The following is a 26,904-nucleotide window of genomic DNA, read 5'->3' as shown; positions in this document are numbered from 1 at the left end:
ACGTAAAGACTAATTACAACAGATCGTGAGCAGTCAGTAAATACATTTATTGATCTCAGAAAGTAAATTTTAGCCCATTATTTATTATTACTGCCTCCCCATCCCCACAAACCTTTTACAAACCCAGAAATACCTCCTTGTTTCTGTTTTTGTTTTTCATTTTCAATTTTATCTTCGAGATTAGGTATTTCAACAAAGTTAAGAGCCAAATCATAAAAAAGCGGTTTTGAGGGTATAGGCTCCATTGGAGGAGGAACAGAGACCACGTTTGGATTTTTAGTAAGAAGCTGTGGTTCCTCCCTAAATTCATCCAATCTTTCGATTAACGGTTTCTTGCTCTTATATATTTTAATTGGAGCAGTAGCTTCGTTCTCCTGTTCTTTTTCTATTACAAATTGAGCGTGAGCAACGCCTTTCTCAACAAGTGCGCTTTCAACGACGACCCTTACAAGATCTTCCAGCTCTGTTGGGAGTTTCTTCTTAATAATTTTTTCAGCATAAGCACTGGCTCGTTCGAATAATAATACAGCCTCGATTAATCTACGAGCCCCCGCGTGTGCTTTTGCCATATAAAAACACCTTAACGTTTTAAATGCTTCCAAACGATTAGCAAGATCTTCCTGAGCTTCTGCATTTTCGTGTAGAACTTCAAACTGTGAAAGTTCAGTGAATTGCTGTATAATAATGTCAAACAGACGTACAATTTCCTGCGCTTTCTTCGTTAGTCTGATCAAATACAAATTTCGTTGTACAGTACGTTCTATACGTATCGATAAGAGATACGAAAGTGTCAACTGAATGTTTTTATTTTCCGATTTTTCTTCGCGTACGTATGATATAACATCACGCAAATCAATGAACATATTCTCCAAAAGTTTTATTTTGTCTTGCAGGTCGTCAGTTCTGCTCAAGGACTCGTCAAGGCCCTCAATGCTCAATAAAAACAACTTAACTCGTTCCAAATGAATAGGTATCTTAACTCCATACCACTTTATTTCATGTAAGATGGCCAATGACTTTTCCTTAGTTTGTGATATGAACTGGTCAAGGTTATCCAAAATTCCCTGACTCCGTAACTCTAACAGATCAACTCCCTTGTTGTCTCCTATATTATATGCACAATAACGTAGACTAGGAGTGATTTCTTCAACTTTTTGTTTATATGGCGTTTGTAATTCAGCAGGCAGAGCTGAGGCCAGTTTCTCATAAACCACTTGGGCCTTCTTCAGATTTTCAACAGCTGGAGCCCAAAGTTGAAGTTCAAATTGCAGAGTGCCATGTATCCAAGAAACATAGGCTTGTGATTCTAGCTTTGTACGAGCATCACAACGATCAGACTAAAAAAAAATTTCCATACACCATCACAAACCAAAAAAAAATAACTAAGTACATACCTTACAGAGGTCTTCAAGCTGTAATGCATAAAAGCATGCTTTTCGTAATTTAGCAATCAAATGGAACCTTTTCCTGGGTTCAGTATTTGATTCTTGTCTTAATTGCATTGCATAAGCCCAATTTCTTTCTGCTAATACTAATGGAATGTGTAAATAACGCTCATCTGCTTTCGGATTGTTAAGATGTGATTCATTAACATCTCTCTTTTTAAAATGCCTCCTGTCACCCTGGGGAAGTTTCAATACTTTTCGTAGTCTACGAATTCTGCGAGAGCAATACCCCCTGTACCGTTGGTAATCTCCATGTCGCAATCCATGCTGTTGTTGTGCTTCTTTAATTATTTTTAAAACTGCCTTTTATTAAGGAAGACATTTTAAAACAGATGTGAAAAGGGTACTTATAACATTAAAGGATACTCTCCAAAGTAAAAGGTTGCGAAGGATCTGTTTTCTCTTCTTTAAGCAAGCTTTTATCCATTTTTTTATTAATTTCTGCTAAAGTCATCTTTCTAAAGCCATATAAACATCAATATAATACAAAATGCTCTTGCTCGGTTATAAATACCACTGCCATATAGGCATAGCATATAGGTTACACCATAGATAGGTTACACGTTGCCAAACTTGAAACATCTAATCATAGATGCATCTAAAATGTACGTGCTTGAAATGACTTGAACTTGGCCATAGACATGGCTGACAGTGAACCATAGACAACAGGGAATGTTCTGTGGGGAATGTTTTGTATATCTATGATTCGGATAAGGGTTGTGTCTAAATAATAGTTAAAAGAATAAAGCGTTAAGGATATGCAAAATAAAAACACACCCTACTAACACAATAGTTTTTCTTTTTTGCAAATAACATTCTAAGATTAATATATAAAATAAAACTAAAGGGTAATCTCCTATTAATAGAACACCTAAAAATAATAAAATAAACTGAACAAATCAATTCTGTTTTAATTAACATTAAATTAGTGGTTTTATAAATATAAAATGTTAGTTCTTCATTCCTTTATACATACAAATTTAAAATAGGCATTTATCTAATTAAATAAGTAAACAAAGCCTGTATATTATAAAAAGCACTTAAATGTTAATCCTATTTTCTGCTATTTGTACACACCTCTTATTAATATATTGTCTAGATAAACAGAACTTATCAGTTACAAAAGTTAAGACATTCTGATTCTACATCTAATGAGATTTTTGTACTCTTAATTTAGATTAGAACAAGATCACAGTCAAAACAAACGTGCGTGTATAAACCTATATGGGGTATGATGCCCCCATTGACTTTTATGAAAAGTAAAATTTACAAGCATACAAAGCAATCTCATTTTTTTTGTTAACTTGCCTAATTATTGTAGTTTGGTAACTTAGTGCTAAACAAAATAAAAAGTTAAAAATTCTAAATAGTAACATCAAAAAAAGCCCATACTAACATTCCTAAGTTTTCAAATTTTGCAGTTTTTAGAAAACTCTTAGTTATCTATATGTACAAAAGAAAAAGCAAATTATTTATAAATATTAAAGAACACATAAATATGATGAATATACTTTCTGCAAGCAGTTTTTTTTAATTTATTTCCATCTGTACTTTAATGACTAGCTCAAACAAATGACTTTTAGTTATAAAATAATCAACATTGATGCATAAGAACTGAATAATTCATAATGCAAACTTTAAAATCCATTAGATAACTAAAGTTAGCAATAAATAAATAAGACATTTACAAACTTTTCAAAGCACTCTACACAGCCATCGCATTGTTTTCCCAAAAATACATCTTGTAAAAAATTAACTATTGCTGGAATATATATATACGTAAATAAAGTGTCATCCGTTGTATATTTGTCCGTAACCGATTTTTTGCAATGTATACTGAAGTGCGGTGAATAAATCCGAAAATAAAGCCTCATCAAAAAAGAACACACAATTTTTTACCATTTTGAAAAACACACTAACAGACACAATTCAAAACCAGAAAGAAAAAGAACTCTCACGTGGGGTTGTCAGTAACGGTTCCATGAACTCTGAACCTGTACAAACACGTATAGTTGGGATTACCATGATTGGAAAACACCCTTAGTTCAATAATTTCAAATGTGAGTCCGTGACTTTCGGCAGCGAAATATTGCAAAGATGGACCGTCGTGATCATAATGATACGTACCGATTAGTATTGGTTCTGTATCGGTTTCGTTTTTCAAACCGTAAACGGCGAAATCTTTAAGAGCCGAATCAATTTTACCATTGGGCATTAACTTTTTACTAATGTGCTCGTACGAAAAGGCATCAATTTTAATTGGCGCAGCCAGTTTGATGACTAAAAATCCAGGGAAGTTTTGGAAAGCCCAACATTCGCCAGGATTTACACCTGGTGTGATAACAGTTCTGGGGGTGTTTGTGGGGTACCACAACGGGATACCAAGTACCGATATGACTGCGGTACCTGCATGATACGTTTCTGAGCAGCGTGTTGACAACACCTGACCACCAGAGGGTTCCATGGCATAGTCGACTAACCCTGTCTTATCGGCATCGTAAATTTCCAAAACTTCTTTTACTATGCCTTTAACGTATTCGTCTGTAAGCGTGTCTACGGTTAATTCTCCCCGAAAATCTTTCTGTTGCATGGTTTGTTCGAGCTTTTCAAGTCTGTCATGAAGCTCGTCGGAAATTTTTGTGGTAACATCATCCATTATAACGTGGCCACTGTTTTCAATCAAGTGATCGAAATTTGATTTTAAATTTTGAGTTAGATTTGCAAGTCGCGATTCTAAATCATTTTTCGCCACAAACATGGAATGGAGCCACTTTGAAATATCTTTTTCGTTTGTTAGCAAATGTGGAGCTCCTAACAACTTCCCTAAAATTCTACCTACGTAGTTTTCCATTTGGACAAAGGAATTGCGACAACACCTTTTCAATTCATATAATAATTTTACTTTGTTCTGCATATTCTCCGCTTTTAGTTGAGATATAAGCAACGACAGCTTTTTGTCTTGATTTCTTTCAAACATCAAGAATTCGGCTTTCATTTTTCGTACATCACTTTCGAGATCTTCGATGGCTTTCCGTTGCCTTTCGAAAAGCTCACTGTCAATGTGAATATCTGATTCAATTTTGCTTACGTAATATGATTTTTCATTGGCATCTACTTTAACATTCAATTCGTTATAAGCATTAATAATGTTTTGCATTGAAGGACTACGAAGTATTTTTTCGATTATAACATTTTCCTGATTGTGTAATTTGTCTTTTAACAAGTTACCGATTTCTTCTAATTGTTCTTCTGATAACTCGGCAGCTATTTCAGACGCACTCGGGTGCTCTACTACAATTTTCTTTTTTATAGTAACAGCTTTTTCTAACTTCGATCCCAAATCATGGTATTCTTCTTTTTGAGATTCGGCATCCCTTTTGATAATTCGTTGTGTGTCTACCGTAAATTTTTCTGCAATTTTACTTGTTGTTATTGCGGGGTTGGTCAAGTTCACAAAGTTGTTGTAGAGAGTGTAGCTTAGTCCAGATAACAACCACCACCCTGCAACCACACTTAATTGAAAAATATACTTAAAGAAAATAATTTTTGTAAATAAATAATAAAAAAAAAAAAAAAAAAGAAAGCTAAAAGCAACGCCTTTAAGTATATTTTTCCCTTACCTCACCTCACCACCTCTTGATCTTGTTTTAACTGTTTCTGTTCTCATTTTCAACAGAATGTGCGTTAAGTAAAAAAAAATTATAAAAAAAAAGCATGAGTTAGGACAACAAACGATATTATTCTTTTTCACAACTTTTTATTTGTTACTGAGTTACAATAAATCCATTTGCCTTAAACATAGTTGTTATAATAAACAGCACACGGGTACAAGTGAGATTAGTTAAAAATATGCACACTAATGATAAGAAGCACCCTACTTAATGAAAGCGCGATTTTTATGACGCCGAAGATTATAATTGAAAAGAACTTGTAACTAAAATGATTAAATAAAATAAGAAAAAACGTTAACGAAAGTTTTATCTTTGAATCAAATAAAACTACATTAAATTAAATAAAAACTATAAACCTTTAAAAAACACCTAATGAATTTAAACAGACCAGTATGTATACGAGATAAAATGCTTGCTTGTAAAAAAAACTGCATCCAGATGTGTTATGTAAGAGACATACAGAGCACTTTGAAACATTTTTTTCTTCAAGAAAGCATCAGAAATTTGATCGAATTAGTAAAAATGTTTTTCGGTAAATAATTAAAGAAAAAGAAGGAAGGAATATTTGCAGAAAAACATAAAAATTAAGCATTATTTTCATTAATGTCAGAAGGAAGAAGACGGTATACAATGAGAGATAAACATTAGTCTATAATGGTTCTTATAATTATCATTTGTTGATTTGTAATGTATTATAAGCAATCTCTATAAATGTAGTGACATAAGACGAGGCAATTTTACCGCAGTTGGGGTGGCAGGGTGGGGTAAGAGGTACGCCTATCACCAGCAGGATGTGTAACCCTGTAATAATAGTTGGGTAAATTTAATAAACTACCAACTGACTGCAATAAACCTTTCATTATGTTCTTTTCACAGAATGAATAATAATTGTAGTACATACTTTATTTAAAATTTTATTCTCTTTTTATAAAAAGTCATGAGATAAGGAAAGCAAATGTGGGCCACTGCCTAACAGAAACATAATACCAATAACAGATTAACTAGTAATGTTACAAAGAACCCATTTGATCTTCTTAAAGGGTAAAGGCAGACAATTAAAGAAGGACTTACCTCCTAAAAGCAGTAAAGGTAGCAAGCAAAGGGCCAAAAGAGACGAAATCTTCTTTTTAGTATTGACGGACTGAAGCAACCAGGTGTCTATCAACATAATTCTACTGACAAACTTGTGAATTTTTTTGCCAAACCAAACATAAACCGCATTATGGGTATTGTACAGAACATAACCAATGGTAGAAATAAAATTAAAAATTGTGAAAAATATACTGGTAAAAACTGATGAAAATCGATAAAAAACATTCTTATGTGTTGTTGCGGAACTTCTAGACGAAACATACTGATTATTATTATTATTATTACTTCTAGAAAATAATGTTCGAGGTTTAATTTTTGAACTGTAATTATCCGAATAATATTTTCGCCTGTAGCCGTTACCCTCGTCCACGGTTTCTTCCAGCGAAAATGAAGTGTTAGTTTGTTTATCTGACAAATAATCGGAATTTGAATCGTTACTATGAATTGATCTGCGGGACATGTTTGGCATGGCAATTACACCTGGCGCTATTTCAATTCTATCTTTCGAACTGCGGGAATAAGTCCAATCGGTCTTCGGGTATTTANGAAATTTATCTCACCTATTGTTTATACGTACGTCTGACTCATAGATGGATATCTTACCAAGTTAGTGGTGCCATCTGATTTACTTATAATCTTATAAATTACTGCCAACATTAAATTTGTAACAACTGAATTACGCTAGATGCCGCCAGAAGTACCACAAACAAATATACATTTGGTAATGTTAATTATTTAATATAGTCATTATATAATATATACCTGCTTCTTTTTAATTGTGATTATTTCAAAACACCATGATTTAAGGCATCACATTACGAAAACAAACGGAAAACTGATTAATACCGACCGAGACGAATTGATGATAAAAAATTAAGAAACGATAATAGAAACAATAATAAAAAGAGTATATATGTACAATGTTTTGAGTGTTGAGTTTTAAAACGGGCGATATCATTATTATCAGAACAAAATAGAGCTTTTTATAAAATACAAATAAACATACATATGTGTACAGACCAATTTAAAAATTTACAACTCGTTCAATTTTGAAAGTTTAGTTAATTTTGGGGTCACTCCGTATCTTTTTATTTGTCGAATTCCCAATTTAAAAATCGTAGTAAAAATTAAAATACGTTTCTAGATCTAAAAATAATAAATTACCTAAACTATATTTAAATTCATTCTACTGTAGGTAGGTACGTATAAGCATCGAAATAAAAACAGTAAAAAATGAAATTTAAAATCCAATCAAGGACAAGACATTTACAGTTGACACACACAAACGTATTAGTTTATCCATACATACATACGCAATGTACGTGCACACACACACATTAGCTATTAAGTTATATCCATGTCCCATAAATATGCAAATGTATTAAACAGCTCGACCTGTATAAAAGAGCAAATTTCAAAACTACTGAAACCTGAATACTGCGAATAAAATATTATTCAGTATTGCAAAGCATATTCATTTCCTTATGTTAAAACTGCAATTACGGAGCATGTACAGTAATGTCTGTTCCAACTTATTTGAGGAAGAATATTTAAATGGAAACCTATATTTATAGTTGAAACGTGAAGAAGTAAGAAAAGTATAAAATAGATTAAAATAGCATCGGTTGGTACAGACAAAACGAATACCCAGGAAATAATTAAAAAAAAAAGAATATCTACCTTAGGTTATGCAACCCAAAATACACGGCTACGTACAATCTTACATAACTTTTCTTTGTAATTACAAAACATGTTTAAATTTTCATCAATTTTACCTTTGCAAATGTGCGTAAGAATGAAAAAAAAATAACTTAACTTACTTCCAATATTCTCCTGCAGCCCTGTAAACATCAAGGGCAGATATATGGGAAGCTGAAGAGCTATTACTAGCAGATCTTCTCTTTCTTGCTTCTTCTATTAGTTGATTTTGTACATTTTGGTCTACAGTGTGACTTGTGGAAACATCGTTTTCACCATCTTCTGAAGAATAATCAGAAGTTTTGTAGCGTGAACTTCTTAAAGTTCTTTCAGATCTCGTGCTTTTCATTTTATTAGCAGACTGCTTAGGTATTACTGTAGTTATCGAATCAAAATTTTGACCAATATTAGTTATTTTGGTATCTTCGTTAGTTACCCTGTAACAAGCATGAGATAAATTTGTTGATTTTATTGATTAGTTGTATAAATAAGTCCATTAATCAATGTATTCGTTGCAATTTTGTTATAACTATATATCTTATAAAATTAACCAAATTTAATTATCTTTATATGTTTTAACATTCCCATATATAATTAAAACACAAAAAGCAAATAATAATATATACCAAAACAATTACAGACACCCTGTATAATATGTACGTCCTATTGTGAGTAGTTAAGCATTTGTGAAAAAATTAATTCATCTAGCAGGCAAAAACCTATTACAGTCACCCATGATGTAGAAGTAAACAATTTAGTTTACTGAAAATTTACCTTGTGCCACTTCTTGTTGATCGTGTTGTTACTGTGCGTTCCAATATGCGATTCCCAATTTTATTAACTTCTTTTTCAAACGAAGAATCCGTCAAATAAGGCGTTTTCGATCTAGATCTAGAGCGAAGATCCATTTTTTTGTATTCAACAAGAAACAAAAAAGTCTATTTGATATTCAACTGCGACTATCTATTTTATAATCTACACTGTTTAGTTTATAATTCGAAAGTAACAGCAAAAAGTTCGGTACTGTTTTCTAAACGAACACTCGCTTTAAACTTACGTTCGCATTATTTTGGGCCTATACCAACGGATCATTCAAAACTTAAAATTACATTTCACACGTCTCACGTCTGTTTGTGGTCCTTTATTTGTGTTTATTTTAGGATAACTTTACATGTAGAAACGACGGTTTATTTATCGTCGATGTTCACTCACTTCGTACAAGTTTTCACTTTGTTAGGTATCACTCTTTATAAAAAAACTAATATTGAACTGATAAATCGCTCTTGCGAACCTTGTGTTATTTTTCACTGCGAATCGAATCTAAACATGTTCTAAACAACGTTTCACTTTAAGCAAATTTTGTTTAATTTTAGGCCATTCAGATACACACATAGACGCATACATGCGTAATGACGTCATCAGCCATTATATACGTTCAGATTATACGTTAAAAATAGTATATTTGGAGATCTATCTAAACTAATTTTAAGAAGTATTGGTACTTCTCATACTTATTTTTCGTTTCAATGAAGGTCATGTGATTAGTAGGGAACACGTAATTAAATCACCATTTCGTAATATTACTTTTAAAGAAATTTATCTCACCTATTGTTTATACGTACGTCTGACTCATAGATGGATATCTTACCAAGTTAGTGGTGCCATCTGATTTACTTATAATCTTATAAATTACTGCCAACATTAAATTTGTAACAACTGAATTACGCTAGATGCCGCCAGAAGTACCACAATCAAATTTCCATGTTCAAAATAAAGCGGTAAAAGTCAAAAAGTAACAAATTTGAAATTAATATTGTTTAGAAGAAAATGCTCGCTGAAATTATTACAACGTTAGAGAGGAAAACGAAGAACAAGTATGTCATTATTTTTGAAACAAAGAAACTAGTGTGATTATAATTATCGAATAATTTAGGCAAACTTGTAAAAAAAATACGATTAAGATTTATTTATCTTTATATATTTTTTAAACTGCCCACATCTTCTATCACTCTTTTAATGTCCAATAATTTAGTATCAATTTTGAACCATCTGCCTGGTTGACCTTGCTTTTCGAGGAAAATGCGCGAGGACGTGTATCGTTCCGAAACATTCAATTAAAACGAATGCTTTTCGAAGAACTTTGAAACAACCATCTGTCTGTTTACAAAACGAGTATATGTTTAAGTAGAATGCATTTGTTATTACTCTACACGAAGAAATAGAAGTAATAATATGCATTATAAGAGTAGAAAGAGCGGGTAGCAGGAGGAGGACCAAAGTTATTCGACGGCGACACGACACCCTCTGCAGCTGCTACCTCAAGCTCATAAATAAAAGTCACAGTTGGCTGCTCTTATTGTTTTTCCGAGAAGAACGCAGCATGCTGGCAAACAAAAGACTAATAGAACTGTCACTTGGAAATCGATAAATTGTTTTATATTTTATTTTGTCACATCATTTCTTACCAGGAATTCGTAGAACTGGGGGTTCAAAGTTTACTCTCGGATTTTATCCTCCACGCTTCAACGACAATTCTAGGAAGTGTTTCTTATTTTATTCTATGTGAGGGTAATTTCATAGTGGGATGAAGTTTTTTCGTTTTAACCAAAAGAAAAAAATTAATAAAATCTAATACATTGTATACGTTTAGTCTATAATCTCTGACGTTTGCTTTATCTGTTTATCGATAAAAAGTTTTCTGATTACGATATTCTTCAAGTCAAAAATTAAGGGTTGCAATTCCACTCAAAATTTACCATTCGTTATCATATTTACTCATCTGTAGATAAATTAATATACATGTATGTACATACGGCATGTATTTAAGTACCTGCCTTATGCAGTGCTTAATAAATCATGAACGAAGGCAGCTGGGCATGCTGCATGACCTTCTGCTGACCTCATGGGTTGATTTAAGTCGTTTCTTTGAAAATTAACAAAGAAATTCTATTTCACAAATGATATCTAATGAGTCCTGTTCTATTTGGCTGATGTAAAGACAACTTGATCTTTATTTTGCATGCGCAAACATGGTAGGTATGGCGCCCCGTATTCTAGTTCCGTATTTCGCTTGGATATTATAGAAATAACACGATGACGTTTTCATTCTGGCCGTAACGTTTTTCGTTAAGTCTGATCATTTATACAATTTAATCGATGAGTGTATTATTGTAAACAACTTTTACCGAGACTAATTATTGACAAACAACAATTTCGAGAAACTAAAAATTGTATCATACTAACAATTTAGCGTTAGCTATAATTATTATTATGGTATTATTATCAACATCAAGAACGATTTTCTAAGAATACAAAATTATTAATAAATTAAATAGCTTTGGTTCTTTGGTTGTAAATTATGACTTCAAGGTCTTCGTGGAATCTCCTTTTTCAGATAAGATACAAATATGGGTACACGGTACAACATCGAATTTGTCTGTACAACAATTGCTTTCTTTTTTAAACATTTTAAAACGACATTGTTTTCGTTAGAATGTTTTTAGCGGTAATTTTTTTTTTTTGCAAATAAAATATACAATTTTCTCAGAAATTGGTTGCACACATTGATCTTCATCAAACTATTACGAACTTTGCTCTAATATAAACAGAAAATGAGTTCAAGAGGCATTACAAGAACTATCACATTATACATATATATTATGTTAGTACATACGATATACATATAAGTATGTATATTTATTATAAAAAATGTTGTCAAGTGAACAACGGAGAAAATAGTAGATTTTTTAGTTTGCCCTAACAAAATTTTATGTAAACAAAAATAAAAGAAAACCTTCACACTTTCTTTTATTATTGAATCATATGTATATGTATAAAGTGTAATGAGTGCAGATCAACCATTTTGTAAAACAGGAAATCAGTTGGTACCAATGCCCGCCTATTTTCTATTTATTATGTAAATGAGTAAAAAGTACCTACTACCATGGACATATCTATCTAGGTACACATACATATATGCGTTTATTAAAGTTAAAAACCACATAGGTATCTATGTACTAAGTATATGTAAATTAGAAATTATTTCTGGGAATAATTTGCACCTCGGCAATAATTGTGGTTTTGCAAAAGTGAAGTAGCTAGAAGACAATTTTTTATTCTACTAATAACTAATTAGACAGGAATTCTTATAATATTTTTTTGAATTACACCATGTCTTTACAAAAACACTCATTTACGGATATGTATTTTTTAAAACATACCTGACAGCAAATCTACAGGAAACAATTGACTAAGGCTTACTTATTACACCTCTTTATCGAATTACCAATTACCCTGAAGCTACTCTTACGAATACTATTAATTTAGGGAATGCTTTATTATTCATGACTAGCTCTTTTAATAATGTTTGTCCGTCTGTAAATCTCTTTGTCCAAGATGAGCACGAAAAAGATATGCAATAACAATTTTTATTATACTTACCTTGACTTTCACATGTTTCACCATAAATTGTATGGAAAGAAACACCTTTAAGTAGATTGACTCATAAGTGACTCATCGAATTGTACGAATAAATACCAACCTAATATTTAAAAAATTGGTCAAAGTTTGTAATATTTTTTTTTAAAACACTTGCTTCCGTTAATTATAATTCAATTCTACAAAAGGGTTCTACTGTGATGGTTAATAAATCGACAAAAAAAGAATCGGTCAAGAATGATTACTAGTAATAGCAGAGCCGGACTGAAGATTTTGGCCCGGGGTGCGATGTAACCAAATTTCTCTTTTTTTTCACATTTTTTGAGTCATTTGGCCAGGGGTGTATTTACACTCCTGCACCCCGGGCCAGTCAAAAGCAAATGTATATTATAGGAAATACCATAAGTATGTACTTTAAAAACTTTATGAATCCGTAGTGGAAGATCTCTACTTTACAAGAAGCTAATTAAAAGTCCATTAGTTGTAACGTTGTCGGAGTTGCAATTGCTTCAAGTATCAAAAGTGGAGACTGATGCATAGATACACACATAGGTTGCATGCGTAAGTCATGTCTGATATCCAATACACACGTAAATAAATACTGTATGTGTATAATAGTTCGTAACGTGTGTAAAAATACTAATAATAGCCATTTCGTATACCTACCATTAATAAATTTTCTGCGAAACAGTTATCGAGCATTGATTACTTATACCGAGAAGTTCGTTCTAATTTGGTAATCACAAACCTGCACCTCCACGAATATGTACACACCTAATATGTAATACATACACATTTTTTTTACGATTAATGACGATTATAGGTAGTATGAAGAAACGTCACACTTCCTTCGTGTGGTGTCTGACCCCTTCTGTGAAAATTTTATTTTTATGGTTTGTCGCTTCAGATCGATCGCACACGAAACTATTCGAAGAAAAATTACTTGTAAATTCTTCGAAACGAAAATGTGCACAATAATAAATTTCTCAGTAATCGGTACAAATTTACTCCATAGGCACATGTACGTACAAAACTATAAACACTTTATTATTAGTTGTAGTCGACGCAGCGACGGACTAATTAAATCGATTTTATATAATTTCATTATTCATATTTTGAAACATGCTTTTGTGATGTACAAGTAAAATAAATTGTTTATGTAACTTGTTGCCTTTGATGACTACTATCCTTTTACAAAGCCAAAACTACTACATATAGATACTATTTATAATTAATGCAGGTAATATGCAAAAATTAAATACTAACCATTCGAAAATTGGATGTTTGTATTATGTAGGTATATCTTGTGGGTACCTACCTAAAATACATTGAGGGTAAATGCCTACAATGACATACTTTAACGAAAAAAAGAATTTTGGAGAGCGTCGAAGAATACAAATTATTACAGATTCAAAATGTTACAAGAATGGGTAATGTCTGTGCATATCAGTGATTAGCGATGAGTGGTTTCAGTTTAACAAAGTTGCTGTTCATTTTTCCTCTAGATATAGGTACATAGCTTTTTTCATGAAAGTGGACGAGATAAGTTACAGCGGGAAAAAACCGTTTCCCAGTTTTGTGTCATAAAAATTTCGAATAATATTTTATGTACCAACAAATAAAGAATATCTGCGATTTGGCGGATAGCCCATGCCATCCGTTTTCTTGGAATCAGAAAAATTGAATGGATGTTCGAAAAAAACGACCACGCCAAGCAGACCGTCATCAGCTGGATGGTTACATACATACATACATACATACATATAAAACTGCGTAGGTCAACGTAATAATTCTATTCGTTTTCTACGTGGGTTTTTAAATCATAACAACTTCATCTTCCCACAAAGTTATAAAAGAGAACAAGTGACGTTAGAGTTAGACCGTTTAGATACAGTTTAAAACGATTAACTAAAATAAACAACAGAAACTGCTTGTATTTTGTGAATGAACGTGGTAACTGTGCACCATTCCCATTCCCTAAAAAAAAACAAAACTTGACAAAAAAATATAATAAATTGAAAAAAGGTAAAAAAATCACCCCTTCAGAAATGTACAAACGTTATCAGACTTATTGAAGCTTCTATCAGAATTTTCAATTGAACATCCGGATGGGCGTAGTCAAAAGATTCGGTCATTCGCAGTCATGGATCTCCTTAACTGCTTTCTTGGCGCAATAGGCACAAAATAAAAATAAAGTAATGGTCAAAAGTCCAACACTCGCCATGATTGTCGCAATATCACGTAAATTTTACGAAAGAACTGTCAAACCTTCAAATTAATACTTTTATGTATAAATCACTATCGTTACCCGCTATAACAAAATTATGCGACAGTTAAAAGGTAACAACGTTACTTGTGAAACTTTTTTTAGTGAATCAAAACTAATGTCAATTAGGTAAATGTATGTACACATATCACAGTTAGGGCAAGGATGATTCTGTTTAAAAAGGATGCTGTATTATTCTCCATTTTAATGATCATGTTCATCCCAAAGTCAGCGAGCGACAACGATCGCTGTTTCCATTGCATTAGTGATACAGCTTCGTATTTCGATAAATGCAACTACGGCTTAAGATGGATATTTGATAAAGAGGATACTGACCAAGTCTATTGGTATCTTTTATCGAATACCACCATAGATTTTTGCAACAGGCCTCGAGCAGGCTGGTGCTACACAGTGATAGCGAAAATGAATGTCGTTGATATGCTAACGTTTAGAACCCAGAGGTTTTGTTACCCATCGCGGAAACTTTGTGCTCACAGGTACAGAAAAAAACTTATAAATTTTATGGAGAGTAACAGTAGTAACCCGGAAGCTTTCAATGGTTTGTTGTACTGTGATGTATGTAATACTGACATGTGTAACAGTCGTTTAGTGAAAGAGGAGTTGTTTAATCAAATTCCAAGCGGATAATAGAAAAACACGTTGTTCTGGAACATTCTGAATCATTCTCGATCGATCTGAAATGTTCTTCGACAATTTTGAACATTCTCGTAATCAAAGCAACGATTATAAAAAGAGATTTTTCCAATCATTGGAAAGGTTTGGTCACACATTTCCATACATTGGCATGCACTCGTTCCACATTGTTAATGGAAAACCCGTCTGGCTCTTAACAATCACAACCATCATCAGAGAAAACATGGCTTTGTAAATCTACCTATATCTTTATTGTTATAGATATGAATTACTTAGCAAATGGAGTATCCATGAGTTTATAAATAAATAAATACATCGCGTTCAACATTGTCAATGACAAAATGTTTGTTGCAAAAATTTTCGCCGCAACTTCCACAAAACACGATGTCATTCAAATACTCGATCTGTTCGGAATTCGAAGATTTGTAAATCAGGCTCAAAGCGGTGACATTTTCGCAGAGTCTGTCGGAGTGATGACAGAATCTTTGCGTTTTGATATGCGTATAACCATTTTCAATAATTTTGACTAAAGTTGTGTAGCATTTTCCGCTTTCAGTTGTTTTGCAAATGCCCACGGACGCATCGCTCGGGTACGCGTAGTAATCGTCCAGCACATAACTATCATCGCATAAATTTTCCAAATAATGATTACACTTATCGAAAATGGACGATGTTTTAGCTACACACGAATAACACAATCTATTCTTTTTACCATTTACCAATACCAAAACAATAAAAATTATTATTGTTGATAGGAAGTGTGACATTTGTCGTAGATGCAACTTTGACATTATTACCCCTATGTGTCTACGATAAAATGTATGTATACATATAGCTCAAACACTTTATTATTAAAATTATGCGGTCGACCTTTCGTAGTAGAAATTCCGATCCGACGAGGCTTGAACCTTGAGGAAGCTCTTGTACAAATTAGAGTGGATTTACGAAACTGGACCATAGTTTCAACCATAATGAGGGTGGCGGGGGGTGTGGTTCTTAAAGAGAAACCAGAATAAAACAAGTGTCTGAAAGAGTACTCAGGGTGGCAGAGATCACGAGAATCCGTATGACACTCTAATACACAATACTGCGATGTGGAAGGCAACGGGAAACCACCACATTACGATATCTCAAGTAAAACAATGCAAAAGTCAAATGATGATGTCCTTTGGGGTAAAGTACTCTGGACGTAAATTAGTCCCCCATTCGGATGTCCGGACGGGGATTACCTCGAGGGAATGTTAGGACAATGAGGTAAGCAGGGAAATTAAAAAATTTGAAACTATTCAATCATCAGGTTAGGAGGCGCTATACGTGGAAGGGAAGATGCCAGGTGATTTAGGGGGATATCAGATAGATTACATAGCTGTTAGGCATAGATTCCAAAATCAAGTGAAGGGCTGTAGGAGTTATCCAGAAGCAGATATAGATAGCGATCATGAGGTAGTAGTTAAGAAGACCCATCTTAAATTGAAAATTCTGAAAAAGAAGGAAGGTAGGAGACGTCTTGATTTAGGAAAGCTAAAATGTAACAAAACGCGTGATAGACTAGGTACAAGGATAGATGAAATACTAAAAGAAGCAGGAGAAACGAATGACAAGAACATGGAGACACAATGGAATTGCATTAAAACGTTTCTAAAGTCAACTAGGTGTTCAGACACAAAATTCAGCATTACTTTTCCAATTCAACCGAGTCTCTACCATATCTCTACTATTAAAACTAGAATACCTACTCCGTTCTGAATAGAAATTAGCATGAAAAATTATACATACGTATGTATAGAAAGCAGGTGTTTTAAGTCAATTAAACAAGTCATAACCAACACTGCAGCTGCAGCAACATACAACATACAACAGAATTTTTAACCTTCCAAACAACTTTCAGATGGTGACAAATTATTATACATATATATATATACATACATACATACATACAGGGATTGGACATTATTCACTGGAGTATTGTATTAGTAATTAGTGTATTAGGTACAGGTACTTTATACTTACATGCAACATTACTTCTATTTTATGTACTTAAATAACTACACGTACAAAATTACTACTAATTGTGGCATATGATTACGAAGAATTAAAAATGTCGGTTTTACTTGTAATTGATAAATAATGCAGTTTTCCTAAAAAATTTGCTCCACAATTAGCTACCTTGCAAATTTAAAAAATAAGAAGGTACCTACATAGTTTTTTTAGGGTTCTTCTCTAGTTAGACCACTTAATAAAGTACTTCCACAAATACCAATTGGATTTGGAAAAGATTAACAATAGATTCAGATTGTTTTTAAAGAGAGATAAAGATACTTACTAACCATAATATATATATATATATACCTTATACGAACACATGTATGTACTATTATAGTTTGACCAAGCGTTCAGAAAGTCTTCCGTCACTACATTTAGAGTTCCACGAACGTTTCCAAATGTGTTGGAGAGAGCTTTGTGAGACTTCTGTGTTCAGGTATTAAGTATACACATACGTATATGCATGTAAGTTCTACATACACATACATATGCATATGCGTCGATGTAAATAAATTTTATATTACGTTCCGTCTTCCAAGAAGTGGAGATTCCCTGAAATACTGAACACGACACATCCCCTCCACCTGAGATCTACTTAGCGTGAAGTGAAATCACGTTCTCGTACTTCTCAGAAGACTCAAATACGCTCCATCTCTGTCGACATCCTTTAAATGCAAGGTATTCTTGTTCAAATGTCCCTCTCTACAGCTGTAGCCGAGCATCAAGCGTAAATGGCCGATCTTTTTGCCTTCGCTTGCTCGCTTCTAGTAGCAAAGCGAAACAACTGTTTTCGTCAGTTGGGGACGAACACAGGGGTAACGTGTGTTCGCGCTTAACATTTAAAGTAAGAAAGACATACCAGTCTTGTATCTTAGTCGGACGAAACTGTGTGTGTAGCGCAGCCGTAAGCGCAAAAACTATGCACTAGCAATGCTTACGATTAGTAACAGTGAATTAAAATATAGTTAACGTTTACTTAAAAGTTGACTAGGATATTTTGAGTGTGTTATTATTCAGTGTTCATAGTTCAGTTTTTATTCTTTTTTTTACTAGATGGATGTTGAGTATAATGGAACGCACCTTGTAAAGGAAACCTTAAGATTAGGTAGGACCAGAGAAGAAATTGTAGTATTTTCTATTTTACTCTAGTACGCGTATTAGGTATGCAACTAGGTACACATGTATACCTCCGTATGAAAGACATATATGTATGTAGTTTACATGCAGTTATTTTTAGAAAGGTTGATGAATGAAGGCGTAAATTGAGGTTAATTCAAGTGAAATTTAATGGTAGATTATGTCGTAACTACTACTTCATGCTTGGCCTCTAATCTATTCTACCTAGATATACCTATTTTAGAATGGTAACACACTTAGGTACCTTTCTGTTAAATTAACGGATGGAAATTGTAGATGTACTTAATCTAAAATATTTTATGATTAAGAATATTTTTATTTACATTTTAACTAGATACAAATATTCTATTTCGCATACAATTTTCAAGTCAATATTGTAATGTTACCTACATTGGAAATTTTTGGGGCAGCTTTATGGGACTTTTTGTTTATCCAGTATTCTGGTCAGAGTTGGGTAGAATTTTAGTACTTCCAGTTGTTTCAGGGCGTAGAAGCATTGTAATACAAGTCCCTTACAGACAAATAGATGGGGTTTGGTAAACGAATTATTTACTTTGTAAAAATGCTTTTTAATTTGTAACCCGGAGGACAAACTGCTCTTGAATTATCTACCAAATTGGTAACTCGAATCTTAAAATGCAATTGGGGAATCAAGGATTGAAAGCCTCTCATGTACAAATTGCACTTTAATTAAAGTTTAAGTAATAGCTTTGGGCTTAGGCTTTGGAGCTCTTTCGGTGAGGGCTTTGCCTATTTCTGATCCTGTTGATGTTAACCTTGTTCTCAATCGTTGAATTGCACCGTCAAGTGCTTTTTTCCATGTTACAATCACCTAGTTGGGTTATTATCAACTTGTTAAATTCGGTATAAGTTTAGGTACCTAACTATATGTGTAATGTCTACCCGGATACGTTTCGGGAATATGCTTCCGGATTATGAAAGCGGCGTTTTTACCATTTATAGTATCGCTACCGGTTGATTTCAACGTCACCGTAATTCCTGTCACGTGTTTTAACCACTAATGAATATTTATGAATAAATATCATTAGTTGCATGTGTATTTCAATCTACATTTATATGTAGGTAGTTACTTAACATTATATGTATATGTGTTGGTACCTACGCATAATATCCAAGTGTTTTTAATTGCATTGAAACAGAAATTAATAACCGTCTAACCTCGTCCCTTGAAAGATAGTATTATCCGGAGGATTTATTCCTCAAGTTTCTTGACCTTGCAATTAATGATAGATACATACAAATTTTATGGGAGGAGGTGTGTTCGTTGATGATAGCTATAATTATAGAGAGATATCCATTAAATATGCATAGGGTAGGCACCCGCAAAAGAAATTCACAGTGTTAGGCGCATGAGTAGAGACCGAACAAAGACGGCAGTAGTATCGATTTTTAGGTCAAACAACCCCAAATAAGAGTCACTTTGCTTTAAATTCTAGCACTTGTATAAATAGGAAGGAAATTTTTGGAAAGTTGCAACGTTATTGGTTGGTCACGCTAACGGCGGCGTCATTAGCTATTTTAAACTAGCGATTGATCGATTTTTAACACAAACAATTGAATGAATGAACAAAAGCTCTGGATTTCATTTATTGGACTTAATATCTAATACATTTTTATATGTATAGGTACATATTACATGAAAAAATAGTTGAAGGTACTTGTACGAATTTTCCTACACCAAGTTGTATTTTCCAAATGATGATGCTTCCCTTTGATAATAATTAGATGCTACCACAAGTATAATAGAACATTCATATGCTCGGTTCTCAACTCGCCAGTAGTGTATATGTATCTACACTAGCGGCGAGTTGAGAACCAAACACAGCGATATTCTGTTGATGATGTTGAATGTAAAAGAGAAGCGCTAACATTTCCGTTTTTGTCTATAATCTAGAGACAAGACAAGATAAGGATATTGTCTTTTCTTAATACATATTTGTCATTAATGATGAGTTTAGTGTTAAAGTGCGAGTTTACGTAGAAGCGGTTATATTAATAGGAAGTGCGTCAATAAGGAAGTTTAAATAGTTGTATTCGAGGAATTGTTTATTATTAAGTTAATATCTAACAATATTCCTTTACGTAGAAATATCTCGATTCAGAAAAAGTTTAATCAATCCAAATTTATTCAGATGGTGTCGACAAATAAACTGTAACTGAAAAATTCGTGAAGGTCAGTAATTGATCATTTGCGGGAATTAAACACTTGAGTACACCTATGTATGAATGTAATTAAAAATACATTTTTTTGTTATCGATTCTTCGAATGTTTATCATGTCGGTGAAAATTATCTACAAATTTTGCTAGTACCTATACCTACATACTTACCTATGTACAATAGCTGCAGGTAGTACATAGTTGTATTTACACTGTTATTAGACTATAGCAGTAGGTAGTGTTTTATTTTACCTAGTCACTAACACAAACATGCAATAGTAGCTATAATAAATTACTAGTTTTACCTGTAATGCGTTAACAGTCGATTTACACATTCGTCTCCGAGAACAACTCATTATGTTCAGTTTTCTGGGAAGGCAAAACCTGCTTATCAGATGATAACAGACTGATCTAAATTAATCGTAAGTTCCCTTACCGAGAATTTTTCTGCGCATAGGTAGCTATTCTATCTACTTACTACAGGTTTATATATGATCGTATCACACTGTAGCCCAATGCTCGTGATATTTGTGCAGTTCATCATTGTCAATTTCGATTTAGAAGTGAATTGTTCTGCGGCGCTTGCAAATTGACGTCGTCAAGGAAAAAATGACCGCGATCATAAGAAAGGTAAAGTTAATTTCTTTCATTTCCAGAAATTTCAAATAAAAACATCTCGTTATTATTCATGAACCAACCATTACTAATAACGGATAGGATCACTTTCAATTACGCTTTAGTCGTTTAATGATTTTTAACATTTTAGTGTAGGTAAATTCGTACAATTACCTTGAGCTATCTTTTCATATGAATAATAAAGTGAAATACCTATACATATTAAGTCTTATAAATATAGTTCAAAGCTTTTGAGGGTTGTTGCGAAGGATTTTGGGAGATTAGGACGGCAACGAAAATGTCGACAAATATATTTATGTAATTTCTATGCTCGGTGAACGTTTTGCCTTACCTTTACTTTATAATGGGAAAGGTAAAGCAAGATTTCTTTCAAAGGAAGCGCGGGGCCACTTAATTTTTACTTGAATAAAAGTACAGGTACCTCGAAATAGGATTTTATACCTACCTACAATACTCTACTAATATCAGCACGCATTCACCTCCAGTACTAGAATGAAAAACAACTACCTCGTACCTACTTAGCTATCAATAATTATTTTCCAAAGAAAGTACCAAAAAAATTATCAGTTGTTTATTTTATAAAAAAATCAAATACGGAACCGTTTTGAAAAGTGTTGAGCAATTTAATTATCTACTACGAGTAGTTCATGGTATGATAATAATATACATGTGTAGGTGCGATAGGTAATTAATAATATATAGAATTTTTTGGGTCAATAGCGCACGTAAATATACCTATTTATCTGTGTGTGTTTACCTTGGCACGTTCATTACCCATTAATTTAATCGAATTGTGTTCTTTTTGGTCAGTATTTACGAGAAACTAAACTGTTACTAATTTAGTCTATATTATTCTTTCGTTTTCACATTCCCTTAATCAAGTTTTGTTTCCACATTTTTACATTTTTATGATAGCGACGTTAAAATTACTTTTTTCCAATAAACATTATCAGAATTTGCGGCTATATTTTTTCCAAGTACTTAATCTTTATTTTTATGTAAACAGCTAGTAAGTGAACTTTTACAGAAAAGTAAAAACGTAATAGTTACCTATTTAAAACAAATTTTTATATACATCGTACGTAGGAGTCCCTTCCACCATTTTATAGATATAATCTGGTCGTTCTAGTCCGTTATTCGCTAACAATTATCCCAATTAATAGTTGTGTCCATAACTTTTCCTTTCCACGAATGAAGAAAATAACAGCGTTTCGAATTCCGCGAAAATTTATCTTGATTGAAAAGCGAATTAAGTCGAACTCGTTGACAATAAAAATACTGTTGATTGCTGATGTGATGATGGTTTGGAGATGATACGAATATGTGATGAACGACGTCGACAACCTAATCATGATCGCATTTGGATAAATTCCGCACCAATTGGCACTAATCTTGTACGTGATTTCCGCTTTCAGTCATTTCAGTGGAAAATGTAATTTTATGTATGTAATTAAAAAATAATGGCAAATAGAGGTTAACATCATTCTTAACCATATATTACTTAATTTGTTTCTATAATTGCGTGTTTATAATTCTTATTTATCTGGTATTTCCTGATATTAAACATCATTTTTATCGTCGTTGGGAACTGACTACTTTGTTCGCAAGACCTGGTTGTTAAAATTTTAACCACGATAAGGTTGCACTGCATGCTATTATACGTAGATTAATAAATACCTATTATTAATAAATATGCAACCTAAATTCACCAACATTAATTAAACCACGCTTTCATGTGGGTTCCCAATAATCACTTGTAAGCATTTACATATATTTCTCGATGATGCTTGAAACAAGGCACGGAGTGGAAACAATCTTTGCCCGTAAAGATGCTTTTGTATACTTGGAACTCATTTAAAACGATTTTTACCGAGAACTGAGTCTTGGGTCATTATTTAGCGGCGCACAGGTTTCCTTGAATTTTAGTAGGAGGCGAAAACCATCATTTCGAAATTAATTCCCAAGGCAATAAATATGTAGTCTTAGTCACCTACTGAATGACTTTTAAATAACTTCCAAATTCCATTTCTTCGTGTTAAAGATTTGTAAAAGTGTAATAAGTATCGATTGTGCTGTGTATTTAGATATTATACGTAGGCACACATGTATATGTGTAGTTATTTCTAATTCTGTAAAATACAGACATGAATTACGAGAAATATGAGAAAATGAAGCATTCCTCTAAATATATCAATCAAAATTCTATAATTAGGTAGGTAGACTTGTGATAATTCATTTTAAAAAATTCTTTTGTATCCTATTTTATGAACAATAAAAACAGTCTCCATATACTGTAGTTCTTAGGCTTTCTTCCGACTCAGCACCTGCCCAGTCACCACTAGGTACAGTTCTCAATTCAATTCATTACTAGTGTGTTCGTAATATATATAACAATACAGAAAAATGATAAAACGTAATAACAAGAGTAAGTTGCAGTTAGGTTCGTCTTGCGTGTACGTACATTTGTGTGTGCGACTTCCTAGTCCTAGGCCAACTATTCATCTATCACATTCTCGGAAGGAATTTCGTTCGAATAACTATTTTGATTATTAACTACATGCCCCCCATCTACATTTTCTATTCAAAAATCCTCTTCGATGCCTCGCCCACCGATTTCTTGGTACACACGGTATAATATTAAAGCGCCTACGACCGGGAGGTTAAGAGCCTCCAAGGACGCCAAGATTGACCTGGAGGCCGAATTTTCGTGGAATTTCAAACGGAAAAATTAACGCTCGGCTGACGATTATTAGCCTCGATCTTATAATTGATGCATCCGCAATTATTTTTTTTTTGTTAAATGGCTGTTATTTATATTTGTGTTCATACGTACATCCATTAGATGCGTACGTGTATACATTATACATATATAGAAGCAATTTACGAGAATTGGTCTGCTGAAGCAACGCTTTGGAAATTAATAGATTAATTCACAACCGGCTTGTTATTGCCGGTGTTTGGAAGGGAATTTTTTATAATGGGTCAAAAAGCAGAAATTAATAGCTAGTTAGGTAAATTAGTAATACGAATTCGAGGGTCCAAACAGCTCCTCCCCTCGACTTAGTTATGAAATTGTATATTTTATTTTGTTTTAGATTTCTATATTGCGAATGTTGTGTTGTTATAGGCTGAGGAACTTTGGGGATGGCATTCTCCTGCAATGCTAGGCTGTAGAACCGTGTGCCCAAAATGTCAGCACCAGTTCGTGTGCTGTCCTCCAACTCCCTGTTGCAATGTTCGTCGTTCCATACACGGATTGAGCGGGGGGGGTCTGGTCTCGACCGTTGCCGCCAACACCACAAACAGTTGTACGTCTCCTCAGGTGTCCCCGAGTGCACCTCTGACGTTCGTGATGCCTCCATTCAACACCCTCTTCCAGCCAACCTTACCGCCGCAAGAGTCAAGACCAGAATCGGAACTGGACCGTCTGTCGAATACTGTTCATGTCCTGCGACAATCGGGCTGGTACTTCGAAGGAATCTCATACCAGCAAAGTCACGACATGCTCCAGGACAAACCATTGGGAACATTTTTAGTCCGCGAGAGTTCCGATCCCCGATTTTTATTTTCGTTAAGTGTTCAAACGGAAAGAGGCCCGACGTCGGTAAGAATACATTACATAAACGGATATTTTCGTCTCGACGCACAGAACCATCTCCAGGCAGCCATGCCCATGTTTTCTAGTGTTATTGATCTAGTGCAGCATTACGTGAGAGAAAGTCGAAATGCGAAGGGCAGCGCTCACGTGTGGGTCGATCCAGATGGCAAATGGTACAGTGCGATTTTGTTAGTGAAACCGTTGAGGAAAGATAACGGATCTTCGAGTTTGAAACATTTGTCGCGGTTGGCGGTTCATGCGACGCTTGAAGGTTCGACGCGTCCGCGACTTCACCTATTGCCTCCCCCCTATACTCAACTAGAACTACCCCCGTTACTCATCAAGTATTTGGCTGAATATCCGCATTCGCTTTAGCCGCCATGTTCACACCACCACCAAAGCAGGGACTGGTACCTTTACATACCAGTCTCGACGTGAGGAACACCAGAAAGTATTGCGTCTACTATTGACAAGGTAGTTTTTAATCAAAATGTTCTATTTGCCTCGTCCAGAAGATGTAACTAAGCTCGTCCTTCCGTCCTCTTCCAACAACACACGAATTAGGGGTCGTTCATATATTAAGATAGGTTGTCCTACTTTGTTACGCAAATTATATGTCCCCTTCCCCGCTTGTCACGTCACAGTATAATTGCTATTTTGTTAGTGGTTGATTCTATATAAACTTGTTACCACGAGCCCCCTCCCGATTGCCACATTTTGTTAAGTTACCCCAGGACCACGTTTTCCCTCGCGACGTGACGTAATAAATGTATAAACGACCGCTAGAGAAAGAGATTGTGTGTGTGCGTGCGTGCCTGTGTGTGTGTAGGAAAGAGATAGGTACCTACTCGATATGAAAAGACGTTAGTTATATCTTCTGTTCTTATATTTCCGTCTTATTTTGTTCTGATTCATTTTATTGGCAAAATAATTTAGTTTAATGATTTGTTTGTCAATTGTTTAGAATAATGTGAGATTATTTGTTATTCCGAATATTTATTAAATTATTTTAAATTAAAGCTGCACAACACAGAAACCGTAAAGATGCTTTTGTATACTTGGAACTCATTTAAAACGATTTTTACCGAGAACTGAGTCTTGGGTCATTATTTAGCGGCGCACAGGTTTCCTTGAATTTTAGTAGGAGGCGAAAACCATCATTTCGAAATTAATTCCCANGAATATTTATTAAATTATTTTAAATTAAAGCTGCACAACACAGAAACGTTACAAAAGAATAACATTAGTATTTATCTATTTATGTAAGAGGCAAATACCTTCAAAGTGCCCATTTTAATTGCCAAATTAAAAATTAAAAAAATCGTCCAGTTAAATTGCTGCTTTTCTGTTAGGGTACTAATTTATATGTGCTATTTCGGTTTTAAGCGGCAAAAATTATTGTAGATACCTATTTGTGGCGAAAAACTTTTATAAAGTTAAAGTTAAAATCCTCTATAATAGAGATAAATGAGTACGTAAAATTAAAAGAAATGGGATTTGTCGAATACATATAAGTGTACCTATATTAAATTTTAAATCCGTAGTAGTATTGTATGATTGCATAATCATATTTTTTCTATCAGTTACGGAATCACCCTATTTGTGTTATAATATTTACATAATTAAAACATAAAAGCAATTATGGAAAGTGGCAAATATCGTTGCTATCATTCCGGCCTTTTGATTGAAAATATGCATTACATTACATGATGTAGCTTTAATTTATGTGCCTCATAATCGAATCTGTGAATTATTTATTTTAATTTACATACGTGTGTGTTAATAATAGTGTGTGTCCACGAATGCCATTATTGACGTTTGCTGATTTATACATTCATACATGTATAAAAGTCATTAAATTTAAGTTTCTGCATTTGTCAAAATTCCATTTACTATCATCTAGCTTTTTAAGTGTATAAATTATTATGGTATTACATACTTACAACTATTTATTCTGCAACATTGTACTCTGATATTAATAATCTTTGTGAAAGAGACTGTAGTCAAATGCGCCTATGCATATAAGTAATATTTAAATTGTCTGAAAT

At 33.5% G+C, this 26,904-nt stretch overlaps 3 protein-coding genes across 4 annotated transcripts; 1 reads left to right on the top strand and 2 right to left on the bottom strand.

The window, feature by feature from the left end:
* Nucleotides 1-32: 32 nt before the first annotated feature.
* Nucleotides 33-2,041, bottom strand: LOC108736450 (signal recognition particle subunit SRP68). Its single transcript, XM_018468895.2, has 3 exons — nt 1,812-2,041; nt 1,395-1,744; nt 33-1,337 (listed from the first exon to the last, which is right to left on the bottom strand). The coding sequence occupies exons 1-3, from the start codon at nt 1,897-1,899 to the stop codon at nt 78-80; spliced, it is 1,698 nt and encodes a 565-aa protein (XP_018324397.1). The 5' UTR covers nt 1,900-2,041; the 3' UTR covers nt 33-77.
* Nucleotides 2,042-3,255: 1,214 nt separating this feature from the next.
* On the bottom strand, nt 3,256-9,548 carry LOC108736442 (SUN domain-containing protein 2). The gene is made up of 4 exons (XM_025981301.1): nt 8,681-9,548; nt 8,029-8,343; nt 6,188-6,753; nt 3,256-4,946 (listed from the first exon to the last, which is right to left on the bottom strand). Exons 1-4 carry the CDS (start codon nt 8,812-8,814, stop codon nt 3,400-3,402), a joined length of 2,562 nt encoding a protein of 853 aa, XP_025837086.1. The 5' UTR covers nt 8,815-9,548; the 3' UTR covers nt 3,256-3,399.
* An 8,502-nt stretch (nt 9,549-18,050) lies between these two features.
* Nucleotides 18,051-25,891, top strand: LOC108736582 (suppressor of cytokine signaling 2-like). 2 transcript variants are annotated; one of them, XM_025981273.1, is made up of 2 exons: nt 18,051-18,411; nt 24,386-25,891. In XM_025981273.1, exon 2 carries the CDS (start codon nt 24,419-24,421, stop codon nt 25,229-25,231), a length of 813 nt encoding a protein of 270 aa, XP_025837058.1. In that variant the 5' UTR covers nt 18,051-18,411; nt 24,386-24,418; the 3' UTR covers nt 25,232-25,891. The 2 variants fall into 2 exon arrangements, with proteins under 2 accessions (XP_025837058.1, XP_018324553.1); XM_018469051.1 differs by lacking the exon at nt 18,051-18,411 and adding an exon at nt 21,131-21,252.
* The last annotated feature ends 1,013 nt before the right edge of the window (nt 25,892-26,904 follow it).

This window comes from Agrilus planipennis, unplaced genomic scaffold, assembly GCF_000699045.2.
Source record: "Agrilus planipennis isolate EAB-ADULT unplaced genomic scaffold, Apla_2.0 scaffold5, whole genome shotgun sequence".
Lineage (NCBI taxonomy): Eukaryota > Metazoa > Arthropoda > Insecta > Coleoptera > Buprestidae > Agrilus > Agrilus planipennis.
Note: the sequence above shows the minus strand (reverse complement) of the source record. Positions and strands in the feature narration are given on the sequence as shown.

Bases quoted from the DNA above. Each gene is read 5' to 3' on its own strand.
- LOC108736450 (XM_018468895.2), bottom strand. From the start codon at position 1,899: ATGACTTTAGCAGAAATTAATAAAAAAATGGATAAAAGCTTGCTTAAA. The intron at 1,745-1,811 runs GTATCCTTTAAT...AATAAAAGGCAG, and splicing joins GCAACCTTTTACTTTGGAGA to TTTTAAAAATAATTAAAGAA. The intron at 1,338-1,394 runs GTATGTACTTAG...ATTTTTTTTTAG, and splicing joins AGCTTGAAGACCTCTGTAAG to TCTGATCGTTGTGATGCTCG.
- LOC108736442 (XM_025981301.1), bottom strand. From the start codon at position 8,814: ATGGATCTTCGCTCTAGATCTAGATCGAAAACGCCTTATTTGACGGAT. The intron at 8,344-8,680 runs GTAAATTTTCAG...TGCTTGTTACAG, and splicing joins TCAACAAGAAGTGGCACAAG to GGTAACTAACGAAGATACCA. The intron at 4,947-6,187 runs GTAAGTCCTTCT...GTGTGGTTGCAG, and splicing joins ACCTTTACTGCTTTTAGGAG to GGTGGTGGTTGTTATCTGGA.
- LOC108736582 (XM_018469051.1), top strand. From the start codon at position 21,232: ATGACCGCGATCATAAGAAAG. The intron at 21,253-24,385 runs GTAAAGTTAATT...GTGTTGTTATAG, and splicing joins TGACCGCGATCATAAGAAAG to GCTGAGGAACTTTGGGGATG.